Source organism: Bubalus bubalis, chromosome 8, assembly GCF_019923935.1.
Source record: "Bubalus bubalis isolate 160015118507 breed Murrah chromosome 8, NDDB_SH_1, whole genome shotgun sequence".
Classification (NCBI taxonomy): Eukaryota; Metazoa; Chordata; class Mammalia; order Artiodactyla; family Bovidae; genus Bubalus; species Bubalus bubalis.
In genome coordinates this window covers 105912843-105930449 of record NC_059164.1, presented here as the reverse complement: position 1 = coordinate 105930449, position 17607 = coordinate 105912843, and the positions used below count along the sequence as shown (strand labels likewise).

The 17607-nt window shown below is 40.4% G+C and overlaps 1 protein-coding gene across 1 annotated transcript; it reads left to right on the top strand.

Moving 5' to 3' along the window:
• Positions 1 to 13842: 13842 nt before the first annotated feature.
• Positions 13843 to 14787, top strand: LOC123466118 (olfactory receptor 9A4-like). Its single transcript, XM_045166522.1, has one exon. The coding sequence runs from the start codon at positions 13843 to 13845 to the stop codon at positions 14785 to 14787; it is 945 nt and encodes a 314-aa protein (XP_045022457.1).
• Positions 14788 to 17607: the final 2820 nt, after the last annotated feature.

Below are 17607 nucleotides of genomic sequence, written 5' to 3'. Positions count from 1 at the left end.
GAAAATAAACCTACAAAGCAATATTCCTCAGGAACATAGAAGAAAATTCCTTAATAAAAATATTAAAAATTCAAATCCAGCTGTATGTAAAGAAAATAATATGGCATAACAAAGTGATGATTTTATTCCAGAAATGCCAGGTTGGTTTATATTAGGAGATTAATCAATATAAATCACCATGTTAACAGAAGTAAAGAGGAAAACTCCATGACCACTTCAATAGGGGCAGAAAAGCTAGTCACCAAAAAAGAATAATCTTTGATTAAAACTTTCATTCAGCTAGGAACCAAAGGAACCTTCCTCAAACTGAAAGTAACATCTAACAAAATCATAGTGCTAATATGAAGCCTGATAAGAGACAATGCCTTCTTCAAAGACGGGGAACACGACAGAGATATCTGTTCTCATCGCTTCTACTCAACTTCATACTGGAAGTGCTAACTAATACAATACAGAAAGAAAATGCAATGGAAAGCATACAGTTAGGTAATGAACAAAATTATTTATTTACAGACATAATTCTATTTGTAGAAAATCCTAAGAAGTCCACAAAAAAGTAACTAGAACTAATCAATGATTATCAAGGTCACAGGATAAAAACTCAATATGCAAAACTTTCTTGCATTGCTCTAAACTTGCAATGAACATTGCAAACGGAAATTAAAAAATATGTAACAATAATATCCAAAAACGAAAAATTATAGAACACATTAAACAAACTATGTGCGTGGCATGTATACCTAAAATTGTAAAATATTGCTGAGAGAAATTAAAGAGAATCTAAATAAGTGAATATTCTATTTTCATAATAGAACATGCAACTGCAAGTGTGTTAGAATTTCAATTCTCTCCATATTAGTATATAGACTCAATACAATTTCAATCAAATCCCAGGAGGCTTTTTAAAAAAAAATCATAAAGGTGACTTTAAGGCTTCTATGAAAATATGAAGGACCTAGAATACCCAATAAATGTTCTTAAAAAGTAACAAAGCTGGAGGACTCACAGTACGCATTAAAAGACTTACTATAAAGCTACAGTAATCAAGACAGAGGGCTTCCCTGGTGGCTCAGTGTTAAAAAACCTTCCTGTCGATGCAGGAGACATAGGTTCGGTCCCTGGGTTGGGAAGATCCCCTGGAGAAGGAGCGGCAACCCACCCCAGTATTCTTGCCTAGAAAATCCCATGGACAGAAGGGCTTGGCAGGCTACAGTGCACGGGATCACAAAAAAGAATTGGACATGACTTGGTGACTAAACACACACAAACAATCAAGACAGAATGCTATTGACACAACATCATGCAGATCAAGGGTCATGCAGACCAATAAAATAGAAAATTCAGACACAGATCCAAACATATATCTTCAATTGATTTTTTTAATTTTAATTTTTAATTAAACTTTTAAATTAAAGTCTAATTTAATTAGACTTTTAATTAGATAATTACAATATTGTGATGGTTTCTCCATACATCAACATGAATTGGCCATAGGCCATACCTATGACATATGTATACATATGACAAATAGATTCAAGGGATTAGATCTGATAGGCAGACAGCCTGAAGAACTATGGATGGAGGTTCATGACATTGTACAGGAGACAGGGATCAAGACCATCTCCAAGAAAAAGAAATGCAAAAAAGCAAAATGGCTCTCTGAGGAGGACTTACAAGTAGCTGTGAAAAGAAGAGAAGCAAAAAGCAAAGGAGAAAAAGAAAGACATATCCATCTGAATGCAGAGTTCCAAAGAATAGCAAGGAGAGATAAACAAGCCTTCCTCAGTGATCAATGCAAAGAAATAGAGGGAAACAATAGAATGGGAAAGACTAGATATCTCTTCAAGAAAATTAGAGATATCAAGGGACCATTTCATGCAAAGATGAGCACATTAAAGGACAGAAATGGTAAGGACCTAACAGCAGCAGAAGATATTAAGAAGAGGTGGCAAGAATACACAGAAGAACTTTACAAAAAGATCTTCATGATGCAGATAATCACAATAGTCTGATCACTCACCTAGAGCCAGATATCCTGGAATTCGAAGTCAAGCAGGCCTCAGGAGTGTCACTATGAACAAAGCTAGTGGAGGTGATGGAATTCCAGTTGAGCTATTTCAAATCCTAAAAGATGATGCTGTGAAAGTGTTGCACTCAATATGTCAGCAAATTTGGAAAACTCAGCAGTGGCCACATGCCTGCAAAAGGTCAGTTTTCATTTCAATCCCAAAGAAATGCAATGGCAAAGAATGCTCAAACTACCATATAATTGCACTCATCGCACATGCTAGCAAAGTAATGCTCAGAATTCTCAAAGCCAGGCTTCAACAGTATGTGAACCGTGAACTTCCAGATGTTCCAGCTGGATCTAGAAGACAGAGGAACCAGAGATCAAATTGCCAACATCCGAAGGATCATCAAAAAAGGAAGAGAGTTCCAGAAAAACATCTATTTCTGCTTTATTGGCTATGACAAAGCCTTTGACTGTGTGGATCAAAACAAACTGTGGAAAATTCTTCAAGAGATGAGACCACTAGACCACCTGACCTGCCTCCAGAGAAATCTGTATGCAGGTCAAGACACAACAGTTAGAACTGGACATGGAACAACAGACTGGTTCCAAATCAGGAAAGGAGTATGTCAACTCAAGGCTGTATATTGTCACCCTGCTTATTTAACTTATATGCAGAGTACATCATGAGAAATGATGGACTGGATGAAGCACAAGCTGGAATCAAGATTGCCAGGAGAAATATCAGTAACCTGATATATCCAGATGACTCTACCCTTATGGCAGAAAGCAAAGAAGAACTAAAGAGCCTCTTGATGAAAGTGAAAGAGGAGAATGAAAAAGTTGGCTTAAAACTCGATATTCAGAAAACTAAGATCATGGCATCTGGTCCCATCACTTCATGGCAAATAGATGGGGAAACAATGGAAACAGTGGCTGATTTTATTTTTGTGGGCTCCAAAATCACTGCAGATGGTGATTGCAGCCATGAAATTAAAAGACGCTTACTCCTTGGAAGAAGAGTTATGACCAACCTAGACAGCATATTAAAGAGCAGAGACACTACTTTGCCAACAAAGGTCCATCTAGTCAAAGCTATGGTTTTTCCAGTAGTCATGTATGGATGTGAGAGTTGGACTATAAAAAAGGTGAGCGCTGAAAAGTTGATGCTTTTGAACTGTGGTGTGGAGAAGACTCTTGAGAGTCCCTTGGACTGCAAAGAGATCCAACCAGTTCATCCTAAAGCAAATCAGTCCTGAATATTCATTGTAAGGACTGATGTTGAAGCTGAAACTCCAAAACTTTGGCCACTTGATGGGAAGAACTGACTCGCTGGAAGACGCTGATGTTGGGAAAGATTGAAGGTGGGAGGAGAAGGGGATGACAGAGGATGATATGGTTGAATGGCATCACTGACTCAATGGACATGAGTTTAAGTAAACTCTGGGAGTTGGCGATGGACAGGGAGGCCTGGCATCCTACAGCCCATGGGGTCGCACAGAGTTGGACACGACTGACTGACTGAACTTTACTGAGCTGACTGATTGTATTAGGTTATTAAAATGGCATTTTCTTTCTCTGGGTGTGATGACTTCTCATCTGTGAACCCATTGTGCTTATGTAAGAAAGTCAGGTATGGACATGAGATAGCCTTGAGTTTTCATCAAGTTTGAGTTTGGATGTTCACTAAACATTTTTGCTCACCTGTAAAATCTAATAATCTAAACTGGGTGTAGGTCCTGGGTTGTCGTATTTTATAACTGCCCATGATATTACCTGGAAAGAGTTGAGTCTGATGAAAAGGTTAGCTTCTCACAATGACAGAAGGTATTGAGTGGAGAGCCTGAGCATAGGGGTGCAGCTGGGGCAGATGTGAGGATCTGGGTGTCATTAAAGATTAATGAACCAGCTCCATTACTACTCCTTACTCCTTCACCTTGGGCAGATGGAAATAAGGAAAAGCAGACAGCATGTGCATCCATGCCCTGACATTTCACATGAGAAAACCCAAACCAGAAGGGCAAGAGCTCACATTGAATAAGACACAGCTTATAAGTCTGAAGGGCTTCCCTGGTGGCTCAGTGGTAAAGAATTTGCCTGCAATGCAGGAGACATGGGTTCAATCCCTGGATCTGGAAGATCTGCTGGAGAAGGAAATGGTATACCCACTCTGGTATTCTTGCCTGGCAAATCCCATGGACAGAGGAGCCTACCAGGCTATAGTCCATGGGGTCAAAACAGAGTCCAACATGACTTAGCAACTAAACAACAGCAGAAAGTCTGAAAAGGAATTAACATTCAGGCTGCTGATTCCAGTTTCAGCGATTTATCCATGACCTTACACTAGTTTGACATCCTTTCACTTTCACTAAGTTGTACAATTGAAGATTGTGCTCTCAATGCTGTAAGCTCTACTGGTGGGAGATACCTGTCTTCTATTTTATAAATAAAAGTTTCTATACCTCAGATAAGGGCTTCCCTGTTAGCTCAGATGTTAAAGAATCTGCCTGCAATGCAGGAATCCCAGGTTTGATCCCTGGATTGGGAAGATCTCCTGGGGAAGGAAATGGCAACCCACTCCAGTATCCCTGCCTAGAAAATCCCATGGACAGAGGAGTCTGGTGAGCTACAGTCCATGGTGTCGCAAAGAGTCGGACATGACTCCCACTTTCACTTTCATACCTCAGATATGTTTGCAAAGAGTTATAGAAAAGTTTATCCCTGGGGAAGAGAATGGCTACCCACTCCAGTGTTCTTGCCTGGAGAATTCCCTGGACACAGGGACCTGCCAAACTACAGTCCAATAGTCGAACATGACTGAGCAACTAACACTTTCACAATCACAGGAAAGTTGATAGAACTTGGCCAGAGAATTTTATCTGTTTAGGAAAGGTCTGGGAATTACTTGTCACACTACACATCCATTAGAACTACTAATACCCCTTCTTCCTCTGCCACCTGTGTTTCTTCTAGTTCTCCTATTCCCACACCAACCCATAGCAAGATTCTGCTTCCTTCACTTAAAGAAATAGCCTTCTGATTCATTCCATTGTTATCTTTAGCCTTCATTTCACCTTACATATTCTTTCCATCAGTCCCTCAGTGGTGAGTTGTGTCCTCTATATATATTCAGAATGTATTCTAAAAATATTTTCAACCTTATTAAAGTTACTGTTTAAAGTTACATCTCATCACTACCACAACCAGATTTTTAAACATGTTTATATCCAAGCCAGAATCTTTCTTTGCTTCCCTGTGAAGTCAATCCCCAGCTCTAACCCCAGTCTCAGGCTGCTTTCTGTTACTCTAGAGTAAATATTTCTTAAGTTTTATAAGGGAATAAAGCAAAGAAAGTATTCTACTTTTGCTTTATTGACTACACCAAAGCTTTTGACTCTGTGAATCACAACAAACTGTGGAAAATTCTTCAAGAGACGAGAATACCAGACCACCTGACCTGCCTCCTGAGAAATCTGTATGCAAGTCAAAAAGCAACAGTTAGAACTGGACATGGAACAACAGACTGGTTCCAAATTGGGAAAGCAGTACATCAAGGTCATATACTGTCACCTTGCTTATTTAACTTATATACAGAGTACATCATGCAAAATGCCAGGCTGGATGAAGCAGAAGCTGGAATCAAGATTGCCCGGAGAAATATTAGTAACCACAGAAATGCAAATGACACCACCCTTATGGCAGAAAACAAAGAAGAACTAAAGAGTCTCTTGATGAAAGTGAAAGAGGAGAGTGAAAAGTTGGCTTAAAACTCAACATTCAGAAAACTACGATCATGGCATTTGGTCCCATCACTTCATGGCAAATAAATGGGGAAACAATGGAAACTGTGACAGACTTTATTTTTTGGACTCCAAAATCACTGCAGATGGTGACTGAAGCCATGAAATTAAAAGACGCTTGCTCCTTGGAAGAAAACCTATGACCAACATAGACAGCATATTAAAGAGCAGAGACACTACTTTGCCAACAAAGGTCTGTCTAGTCAAAGCCATGGTTTTTCCAGTAGTCATGTATGGATGTGAGAGTTGGACTATAAAAAAACCTGAGCGCTGAAGAATTGATGCTTTTGAACTGTGGTGTTGGAGAAGACTCTTGAGAGTCTCTTGGACTGCAAGGAGATCAAACCAGTCCATCCTAAAGGAAATCAGCCCTGAATATTCATTGGAAGGAGTGATGCTGAAGCTGAAACTCCAGTACTTTGGCCACCTGATGCAAAGAACTGACTCATTGGAAAAGACCCTGATGCTGGGAAAGATTGAAGGCAGGAGGAAAAGGAGATAACAGGATGAGATGATTGGATGGTATCACTGACTCAATGGACATGAGTTTGAGTAGGCTCCGGGAGTTGGTGATGGACAGGGAAGCCTGGCACGCTGCAGTCCATGGGGTCACAAAGAATTGGACACAACTGAGTGACTGAATTGAACTGAAAATAGTATTGACTTTATATCAGGATTCTTTTGCTTGATATAACCCTACAGAAACTTATCCATAATGATACATCCATCATACGGTTCAAAATTGTGTGTGAACTGTAGTATTCCACTCAGCAATAGATCTGAGCAAATTCCAGGAGATAGTGAAGAACAGGGAAGCCTGGAATGCTGCAATCCATGGGGTTGCAAAGAATCGGACACAACTGAGTGACTGAACAACAATATTCCACTGTTGGATGTGCCATCATTTATTTAAAATAAATAAATATATATATATATTTTACCTAAAAATTGTCATTGGGTTTTTTGCAGTTTATTCTGAATCAAGCCACCAATATTTATAAACATATCTGGTGAATGCATGTTTTCCTTCATCTTAGGAAACTCTCTAATAGTGGAATTTCAGGTTTGTATGGTAAGATATTGATATGTTTAACTGTTATTTTTACCATTGTGCATTCCCACCAGCAATGTCTGAGAATTCCAGTTGCTTCATTTCTTCACAAACAATTCCTGTAGTTAAAAGCAATTAAAGATATATGTTTGGATCTGAGTCTGTATTCTCTGTTTTATTTTATTGGTCTACATGTGCATTGATCCACATAATATTATATCAGTAACATACTGCCTTGATTACTGTAGTTTTGTAGTAAGTCTTTAAATGTGTATTGTGAGTCCTCCAACTTTGTTCTTTTTTTTCAAAAATATTTTGACTATTCTAAGTCCCTCACAACTGTGTAGAAATCTTACAGTCATCTTTTTAATGTTTAAGAAAAATTCTTCCTTGGAATTTAATTGCAATTGCCTTGATTCTATAGATGAAACGGAGAGAATTAATTCTCACAAAATTGTGTGTTCTGATTTATGGAAGTAGAATATTTCTTCACCTTTTTCAGTCCTTTTTAATTTCAGCAATGTTTTATAGATTTAAGTGTTTGGGTCACTAACATAGCTTGTTAAATGTGTCCTTTATTTTTTTATGTTTGGATGTTATTGTAAATTATATTTTATATTTTAAGTTCTATTTCCAGTGTTTCTTGCTAGAGTAGAGTTCAATAATAAAATTTTGAATATTGAGCTTTTATCCTATGACCTTGATAATCATTTATTAATTCTAGTTACTTTTTTGTGGACTACTTTGGATTTTTTACATATAGAATTAAGTCTGTAAACAAGTATTTTATTTCTTTATTTCCTAACTGTATGCTCTAATTTCATTATCTTGCTATATATTGCACTAGTTAAGAATTCCAGTACAATTTTTAGTAGAAGGGATGAGAGCAGGTAATCTTTGTCTTATTCCCTGTCTTAGGGGAAAGCATTATCTGTCATCATTAGATTTCATATTAGCATCAGGCTTTGGTAGCTGGTTTTCAGTTTGCAAAAGATTTCTTTTGTTCCCAGCTGAATGAGCATTTTTACTCATTAAATGCTGATTTTTTGTTAAATACCTTTTATGCCTCTATTGAAGTGATCATGCCATCTGGTCCCATCACTTCATGGCAAATAGATGGGAAAACAGTGACAGACTTTATTTTTTAGGGTTCTAAAATCACTGCAGATGGTGATTGCAGCCATGAAATTAATAGACACTTACTATGCCAAAGCCTTTGACTGTGTGGATCACAATCAACTGTGGGAAATTCTGAAAGAGATGGGAATACCAGACCACCTGACCTGTCTCTTGAGAGACTGTATGCAGGTCAGGAAGCAACAGTTAGAACTGGACATGGAACAACAGACTGGTTCCAAATAGGAAAAAGAGTACATCAAGGCTGTATATTGTCATCCTGCTTATTTAACTTATATGCAGAGTACATCATGAGAGACACTGGGCTGGAAGAAGCACAAGCTGGAATCAAGATTGTTGGGACAAATATCAATTACCTCAGATATGCAGATGACACCACCCTTATGGCAGAAAGTGAAGAAGAACCAAAGAGCCTCTTAATGAAAGTGAAAGAGTCGAGAGTGAAAAAGTTGGCTTAAAGCTCAACATTCAGAAAGCTAAGATCATGGCATCTGGTCCCATCACTTCATGGCAAATAGATGAGGAAACAATGGAAACATTGGCTGACTTTATTTTTCTGGGCTCCAAAATCACTACAGATGAAAATAAAAGAAATTAAAAGATGCTCACTCCTTGGAAGGAAAGTTATGACCAACCTCAGTTCAGTTCAGTTCAGTTGCTCAATCGTGTCTGAATCTTTCTGACTCCATGAATCGCAGCACACCAGGCCTCCCTGTCCATCACCAACTCCCGGCGGAGTTCACCCAAACCCATGTGCATCGAGTCGGTGATGCCACCCAGCCATCTCATCCTTTGTTGTCCCCTTCTCCTCCTGCCCCCAACCCCTCCCAGTGTCAGGGTATTTTCAAAAGAGTCAGCTCTTCCATCAGGTAACCAAAGTATTGGAGTTTCAGCTTCAGTATCAGTCCTTCCAATGTACACCCAGGACTGGTCTCCTTTAGGATGGACTGGTTGGATCTCCTTGAAGTCTAAGGGACTCGCAAGAGTCTTCTCCAACACCAACCTAGACAGCATATTAAAAAGCAGAGACATTACTTTGCCAATAAAGGTCTGTCCAGTCAAGGCTATGGTTTTTCCAGTGGTCATGTATGGATGTGAGAGTTGGACTGTGAAGAAAGCTGAGGACCAAAGAACTGATGTTTTTGAACTGTGGTGTTGGAGAAGACTCTTGAGAGTTCCTGGGGTTGCAAGGAGATCCAACCAGTCCATCTTAAAGGAGATCAGTCCTGGGGGATCATTGGAAGGACTGATGTTGAAGCTGAAACTCCAATTCTTTGGCCACCTGATGCAAAGAGCTGACTCATTTGAAAAGACCCTGATGCTGGGAAAGATTGAGGACAGGAGGAGAAGGGGATGACAAAGGATGAGATGGTTGAATGGCATCACTGACACAATGGACATGGGTTTGTGTGGACTCCAGGAGTTGGTGATGGACAGGGAGGCCTGGCATGCTTCTGTTCATGGGGTTGCAAAGAGTCAGACAGGACTGAGCAACTGAACTGGACTGAACTGAACTCCTTGGAAGAAAAATTATGACCAACCTAGATAGCATATTGAAAAGCAGAGACCTTTGCCAACAAAGGTCCGTCTAGTCAAAGCCATGGTTTTTCCAGTGGTCACGTATGGATGTGAGAGTTGTACTATAAAGAAAGCTGAGCGCCGAAGAGTTGATGCTTTTGAACTGTGGTGTTTGAGAAGACTCTTGAGAGTCCCTTGGACTGCAAGGAGATCCAACCAGTCCATCCTAAAGGAAATCAGTCCTGAATGTTCATTGGAAGGACTGATGCTGAAGCTGAAACTCCAATACTTTGGCCACCTGATGCAAAGAACTGACTCATTTGAAATGACCCTGATGCTGAAAGATTGAAGGCAGGAGGAGAAGGGGATGACAGAAGATGAGATGTTTGGATGGCATCACTGACTCAATGGACATAAGTCTGAGTAAACTCCAGGTGTTGACGATGGACAGGGAGGCCTGGCATGCTGTAGTCCTTGGGGTCACAAAGAGTCAGACAGGACTGAGCGACTGAACTGAACTGATCTTTAATACTATTAAACATGATGAATTATATTGATTGATCTGTAAATATTAAATCAATCTGGCATTTGTGAAATTAAATCCCTAATTTTTTTGACATAGTTGTTGAGTTTAATTTTCAAGTATTTAATGAGGATTTTTTTCATTTCTATTTGTGAGGAATATTGATTTGTAGATTTACTTTTCTGTGGTGTCTTCAATACCAAGATAATGGTGGTATAATAATAAGATAATAAGAGGAATGGAGCAGAGTTGCTTCTACTTAACTTTTGGAAGATTTTGTATAAGAGTGGTACTATTTCTTCCTTAAACATTTGAACTGAAGCCCACCAGGCTCCCTTGTCCACAAGATTCTCAGGCAAGAATATGGGGTGTGGGTTGCTATGCTCTCCTCCAGGTTATGTTCTCGATCCAGAGATCAACCCACGTCTCCTATGTCTCCTACATTGCAAGAGAATTCTTTACCCACTGAGCCACCTGGGAGGCCCTGAGAATGTTTCTAATTCAGATCAATTCTAATGAATTCAGTTCACTGAACATATTTAGACATTTTTGTTCGGTTTATTTTTGAGTCACTGTTGGTAATGTTTATCTTACAGAACTTTTACCACTTTATTGGGTTTTAATTTGTTTTCTTTTAAAATATGCCTTATTTTTGATCTTTCAATTTAAAATTAACCTAAAATTTTGATTATATTTTAGACGAGAATTACATCAGGAGATCAAGAGCTCTCCTACCATATGGTCCTCATGGTTGTTCAAATCAATCCAAAATCTGTAGAGTATAATTCAGTGCCAATAAAATGCTGTAGGTACAACAAGTGTGGAATTCCTTCACCTAGAAATTTGAACTCTAGGGATTTTTCCATATATAAAAATTTGTGTGGACTTATAAATTTTGAAAACAGTGTAGCTTAATTTTTATAATGAAAACAATGAAGTTGATCAACAGAGGGCTGCCTAATAAAGAGCAGGACATCCATATGAAGGAACACTATGCAAAAAAAGAGAAGTAGAGCAGCATGTGTTGATATGGGAGAGTATCTTTTATATATTGTTAAATGAAAGGGAAAATGGTGTATAACAGATTTTTGCAACATTTTCTTCAAAGGAATATGTAGATATCTGCTTACAAGATTTTTTTAAGATTGTCTAAGATTATATTGCAATCTGGTTGGGCATGGGCAGTTTGAAGGATAGAAGGAATATTATTCTCAATTTATAGCCTTCTGTAACAGTGCCATTTTCAGATTTAACAGGTATATATAGAATGAAATACAAATTTAAATAAATGCTTTGTAACTTCCACATGTCTGCCTCATTCCAGCACCAATTTATATTTTCCAGTTGTACTAGGTTGTAAATATAACTACCTGCATTAGGCTACTTTTATACTCTTCCTGTATGGAATTGGCCAGCTGGTGATTAGGGACATTCCATGGAGATAAATGTCTGCAAGAGCCTTGCTTGGAATCATACAAAGGCACATGCATGTGAAGAGTGGAAACCTGAGACAATAGCCTAGAGCAGTTAGACTTAGGGGTAGAAACTGTCCATGGGGTTTTGGGGGTCCTCAGGCGATTTTTGTTGAGGTTAAATTTTGACTGAGACCAAAATGCAGCCCTTTTTTTGGATATTGGGGCATATTTTAGAGGTCAATTATGGATTTTCTTATTAGAGGGTGATGGAGCTGAAGTTGGCTCCAATTATCAAGTGAATCCTGGGGAGAGCGTAGGATAAAGAACAGAAGGGGTGATCTGCTCAGAGTTTGAGACATCTTCTGGAAGCCTAGACTTGAGGTCTTTGAGAAGGCTGCCTTGAATTGAGAAGCCTCTGGTGAGATCTTGGGTTTCCAATTAAACAAAAAAGTTGAAAAAGTTCTGAAACTTAATTGCTCAAGGATGAGAATGACTAAAAGTTTGTTGAGCTCTCCCCAGACTGCTTGCTGAGGGATGCCCTGAGCCTGGGCTAATTAAGAACAAGGTCCTCAATGACTAAGTCCCCGTGGGAAGGAGGGAAGTGGGAGAGAAGGAGAGAGAGAGACCCTTAGCTCGAGCATCAGAAGTGGCAGAGGAGCCTGTGCATCGAGGTGAGTGTCTTCTCAGGGTTCCCCCATACAGAGGAAAGTGTTGGAGAGGATGAGGATGGGGAGTTCTGGCTTGGCTGCCTTCTAGAGGAGGACACCGAGAGTCTGGAGGCTGGGCTGGGGAGCAGCTGCAGAGCGGAGAGCAGAGGCAGCTCTTCTCTGACCCGGTGCTCGTGCAGGCACAGCTCCCTGACATCAGTCAGCAGGCTCCTCTCTCATGTTTATCTAGTGATGGTTACCCCAAAAGGGGGGAGAAGCAGACCACAGAGATCGCCCAGTAATTCTGTCCCTGAAGCCTGGATTCCCATCAGTGAAAGATTTACAGAGATATTGGGGAGGTCTCAGGAAGGGGAGAGAGGAAGGGAAAATGGTAACAAGAAGAAGGAAAGCAGACCAAGAATAATAGGATGGAGGGGACATGGCTTATGAGCCTTGGCCAGGACCTTGTACTTTTAAACCATATATTAAAAGTTTATACATCCATCCTCTACCAGAAATTGTCATATTTTCACCACTGCTTGTCTCAAGAATAGCTTGCATATAATGTATTTTTCTGTATATGATTGTGTATAATACATAGAAGATGCATCTTTGCTCTCATGGGTTTATATCTAACATCATACATGGACTATGAATAAATAAAATTAAATTTCTTGTCCCTGTTTCTAGCTTTATTTTTCTATGGCATGGTTAGTAAACTAACACCTTAAATATTTCCCTTCTTTGTTTTGTGTCTGGAATAATCTCCATTGCCCCCTTGGATATAAGCTCCACAGTGCAGGGATATTTGTTTTGTACACTGCTTCATTTATTTCACATTCAAGTAAGGTTGGGATAAACAATTAAACACAAAAATAATATCAGGTAATAATAATATCAGGTAATAATAGGAAGAAAACTGAAAATCTAAGAATACCATGTCTTTCCAATGTGAGGGAGGGTAATTGGAAAGAGTCCCCTGATGAGATGATGTTAGTGTGGTGGGATGGATGAAGTGGTAGAGATTCAGGCATGCAGAGTGTCTGAGAGCCTTGGATCTAAACTTATCAATGCTGGGCACCATCTTTCTTTCCTTCCCAGACTTTGTGCAAAAGAGTTAAATAGGAATAAATCTACCTAGAAATTTGTCCCAGGCTCAAAGAGTTTCCATTTGGAGCACTAATGGGAATAGGGAAATTTTTAAATCTGGAGAAACCAGGTAATGCTCTTAGACCCCCTTGCCTTTCTTCTGCTGACCCCAAGGTGGGTCTCTGTAGTACCAATCAGGATGAAGCATAGGGTAAATTTCAGTCCTTTGAACATCTTCTTAAATGCTACTATGTCATCTGCTGCAATGAGCCTAAGAGAAAAGAACAAACCCCAGATCCAAGGGGCTGACACGGCATCAAAACTGGCTTCTTTCAAGCTTTAACCTTTGTTCCCTATGAGAAAGCACATCTAGTTGGGGGGAAAAAGCCAAGGGAGGTTTTGTTCACAGCATAGATATGATGGTATCTTCATCCATTCCAGGCAGTGAACTTGTAGTTGGATGTGAGGTGGCAACATTTAGGTTTGACTTTGTACAGAGCATCCTAGTAGGGGCCCCTCACCTGGTCACCAGATTGGAAATAGTTCCTCATCTTAATCTGTGCTCCTTCTCTCTTAAGAGAAGGACCAAGTGGAGCAGCATTTCTTTTCTTTTGATCTCTAGGTTTCCCAAGGAGCAGAAACAAGGACTGAATGATGAGTAATCACTCAAGTGTCACTGAATTCTGCCTTTTAGGGTTCTTAGGGTCCCAAGAACTACACCATGTTCTTTTTGCTGTATTCTTTCTCTTCTACTCAGTGACAATAATTGGCAACATGGTCATCATTGTGATTGTCTGTGTCGATAAACGTCTGCAGTCCCCCATGTATTTCTTCCTGGGTCATCTCTCTGCCTTGGAGATCATGATCACGTCCCTTATCGTCCCTGCGATGCTCTGGGGGTTGCTGCTCCCTGGAATGCAGACAATATCTCTGACTGCATGTGTCGCCCAGCTCTTCCTGTACCTTGCTCTGGGGACCACAGAGTTTGCATTGGTGGGAGCAATGGCTGTGGACCGTTACGTGGCTGTCTGTAACCCTTTGAGGTACAATACCATTATGAACAGCCACACCTGCATCTCGGTGGTGACTGGGTCATGGGTGTTTGGGTTCCTTTCCGAAATCTGGCCAGTCTATGCCACATTTCAGTTTACCTTCTGCAAATCAAATGTCTTAGACCATTTTTTCTGTGACCGAGGTCAGTTGCTCAAGCTGTCCTGTGATGACACTCTTTTCACAGAGTTTGTTCTGTTTTTAATGGCTGTTTTCATTATCATTGGTTCTCTGGCCCCAACAATTGTCTCCTACACCTACATCGTATCCACCATCCTCAAGATCCCCACTGCGTCCGGCCGCAGGAAAGCCTTCTCTACGTGTGCCTCCCACTTCACCTTTGTTGTCATTGGCTATGGCAGCTGCTTGTTCCTCTACATGAAACCAAAACAAACGCAGGCAGCTGAGTACAATAAGATAGTCTCCCTGTTGATTTCCGTGTTAACCCCTTTGCTGAACCCTTTCATCTTCACTCTCCGGAATGACAAAGTCAAAGAGGCCCTTCGAGATGGAGTGAAACACGGCTGTCAACTCCTCAAGGGTTAGCTCTTCTCTCAGTTCCTTTTTTCAGTGGAACAGTCTGCATTATGAATTATTCGGGAACCTAGAAAACACTAAGTTTTCTCCTATTTTACCATCATCACCATCACAAAAATTAAATAAGATGTGCAACTTCTGATCAGGCCATGTAAAGACAGGTAAAAATAAAACCCATTCTCTGCTCACTTGAGTCTCATTGCCTTAGTTTAAACTGCTATTTTGCATCCACTGTCGTACTCAAAGAATCATATTCTTGTGATGTGGGAGGAACCAGAGAAATGACATACATCCATGTTTCTATGTACTCTGTTGGTCAAATTATTTCCTGGGGGAGAAATAACATGAGGTGCTGTGGTGAGATATATGGCATAATCAAGGGCCAAAGGCAGAGATATTCTCCTTGTTTCTTTATCAGCTATTACTAGTTCTTTTCCTACATTTCTGTGAAATTTCTTGACAAGATGTCCATATGGTTTAAAGTATCCTATGGTTCTCTTTTTTTCTGGTTGTTTTTCATGTTATCCTGACCTGATTGCTATTGGGAAGTATGTATGATGCATGCCTCAAAAGAATACATATGAGGTATGTATGCCTTAAAAGTATCTAGAGTGGTGACATGTGGATTGGAGTCCTTCTTCTCTGGCAAATCTTGGTGACCTAAAGAAGACGGAAATACCTGGGGATTGGAAGCAGGCAAAAGTTCTGTCTGCTAAACCTCAGAGCATTGCTTTAGCCTCTCCCTTTTGAGGTGTGTATGCGATGTTGTAATTGTTTGGTCACTGTCATGCCTGACTCTTTGCGACCCCATGGACTACAGCACAACAGGCTTTGATGTCCTTCACTGTCTCCTGGAGTTTGCTTAGATTCAAGACTATTGAGTTGGTGATGCTATCTAACCATCTTATCCTCTGCTGCCCTCTCTCCTTTTGCCTTCAATCTTTCCCAGAATCAGGGTCTTTTTCAGTGAGTCAGCTCTTCATATAAACTGGCCAAGTATTGGAGTTTCAGCTTCAGCATCAGTCCTTCCAATGAATATTTGGGACTGATTTCCTTTAGGATTGACTGGTTTGATCTCCTTGCAGCCCAAGGGACTCTCAAGAGTCTTCTCCAACACTGAAGTTTGAAAGCATCAGTTCTTTGTTGCTCTTCATTCTTTGTGGTGCAACTCTCAAATCCATACACAACTACTGGAAAAAACATAGCTTTAACTAGACGGACCTTTGTTGGCAAAATGAAGTCTCTGCTTTTTAATATACTGTCTAGGTTTGTCATAGCTTTTCTTCCAAGGAGTAAGAATCTTTTAATTTCATGGCTACAGTCACTATCTGCACTGATTTTGGAGCCCAAGAAAAGAAAATCTGTTAGTTCTTCCACTTTTCCCCTATCTATTTGCCATGACAAAATAAGAACAGATGCCATGATCTTAGTTTTTTGAATGTTGAGTTTTAAGCCCATTTTTTCACTCTCCCTTTTCACCCTTATCAAGAGGCTCTTTAGTTCCTCTTCAGTTTCTGGCATTAGAGTGGTATCACCTGCATATCTGAAGTTGTTGATATTTCTCTTGGCAATCTTGATTCTGGCTTGTGGTTCATCCAGCCCAGCATTTGGCATGATGTACTCTGCATCATTTCATGGGAAATAGATGGGGAAACAGTGGAAACAGTGTCAGACTTTATTTTTGGGGGCTCCAAAACCACTGCAGATGGTGATTGCAGCCATGAAATTAAAAGATGCTTACTCCTTGGAAGGAAAGTTATGACCAACCTAGACAGCATATTTGGAGAAGGCAATGGCACCCCACTCCAGTACTCTTGCCTGGAGAATCCCATGGACAGAGGAGCCTGGTGGGCTGGAGTCCATGGGATCGCTAAGAGTCGGACACAACTGAGCGACTTCACTTTCACTTTCCACTTTCATGCATTGGAGAAGGAAATGGCAATCCACTCCAGTGTTCTTGCCTGGAGAATCCCATGGACGGAGTAGCCTGGTGGGCTGCAGTCCATGGGGTCGCTAAGAGTTGGACACGACTAAAGCGACTTAGCAGCAGCAGCAGCAGCAGCAGACAGCATATTAAAAAGCAGAGACATTACTTTGTCAACAATGGTCCGTCTAGTCAAGGCTGTGGTTTTTCCAGTGGTCATGTATGGATGTGAGAGTAGGATTGTGAAGAAAGCTGAGTGCTGAAGAATTGATGCTTTTGAACTGTGGTGTTGGAGAAGACTCTTGAGAGTCCCTTGGACTGCAAGGAGATCCAACCAGTCCATCCTAAAGGAGATCAGTCCTGGGTGTTCTTTGGAAGGAATGATGCTAAAGCTGAAACTCCAGTACTTTGGCCACCTCATGCAAAGAGTTGACTCATTGGAAAAGACTCTGATGCTGGGAGGGATTGGGGGCAGGAGGAGAAGGGGACGACAGAGGATGAGATGGCTGGATGGCTTCACCGACTTGAAGGACATGAGTTTGAGTGAACTCCAGGAGTTGGTGATGGACAGGGAGGCCTGGCATGCTGCAATTCATGGGGTTGCAGAGTCAGACATGACTGAGCGACTGAACTGAGCTGAACTCTGCATATAAATTAAATGAACAGGATGACAATATACAGCCTTGTATTCCTTTCCCAATTTTTTACTCATCAGTTGTTCCATGTAAGGTTCTAACAGTTGTTTCTTGACCCACATACAGGTTTCTTAGGAGAGAGTTAAGGTGGTCTGGTATTCCCATCTCTTTAAGAATTTTTCACAGTTTGTTATGATTCACACAATCAAAAGCTTTAGCACAGTCAATGAAGCAAAGTAGATGTTGTTCTGAAATTCCCTTGCTTTCTTT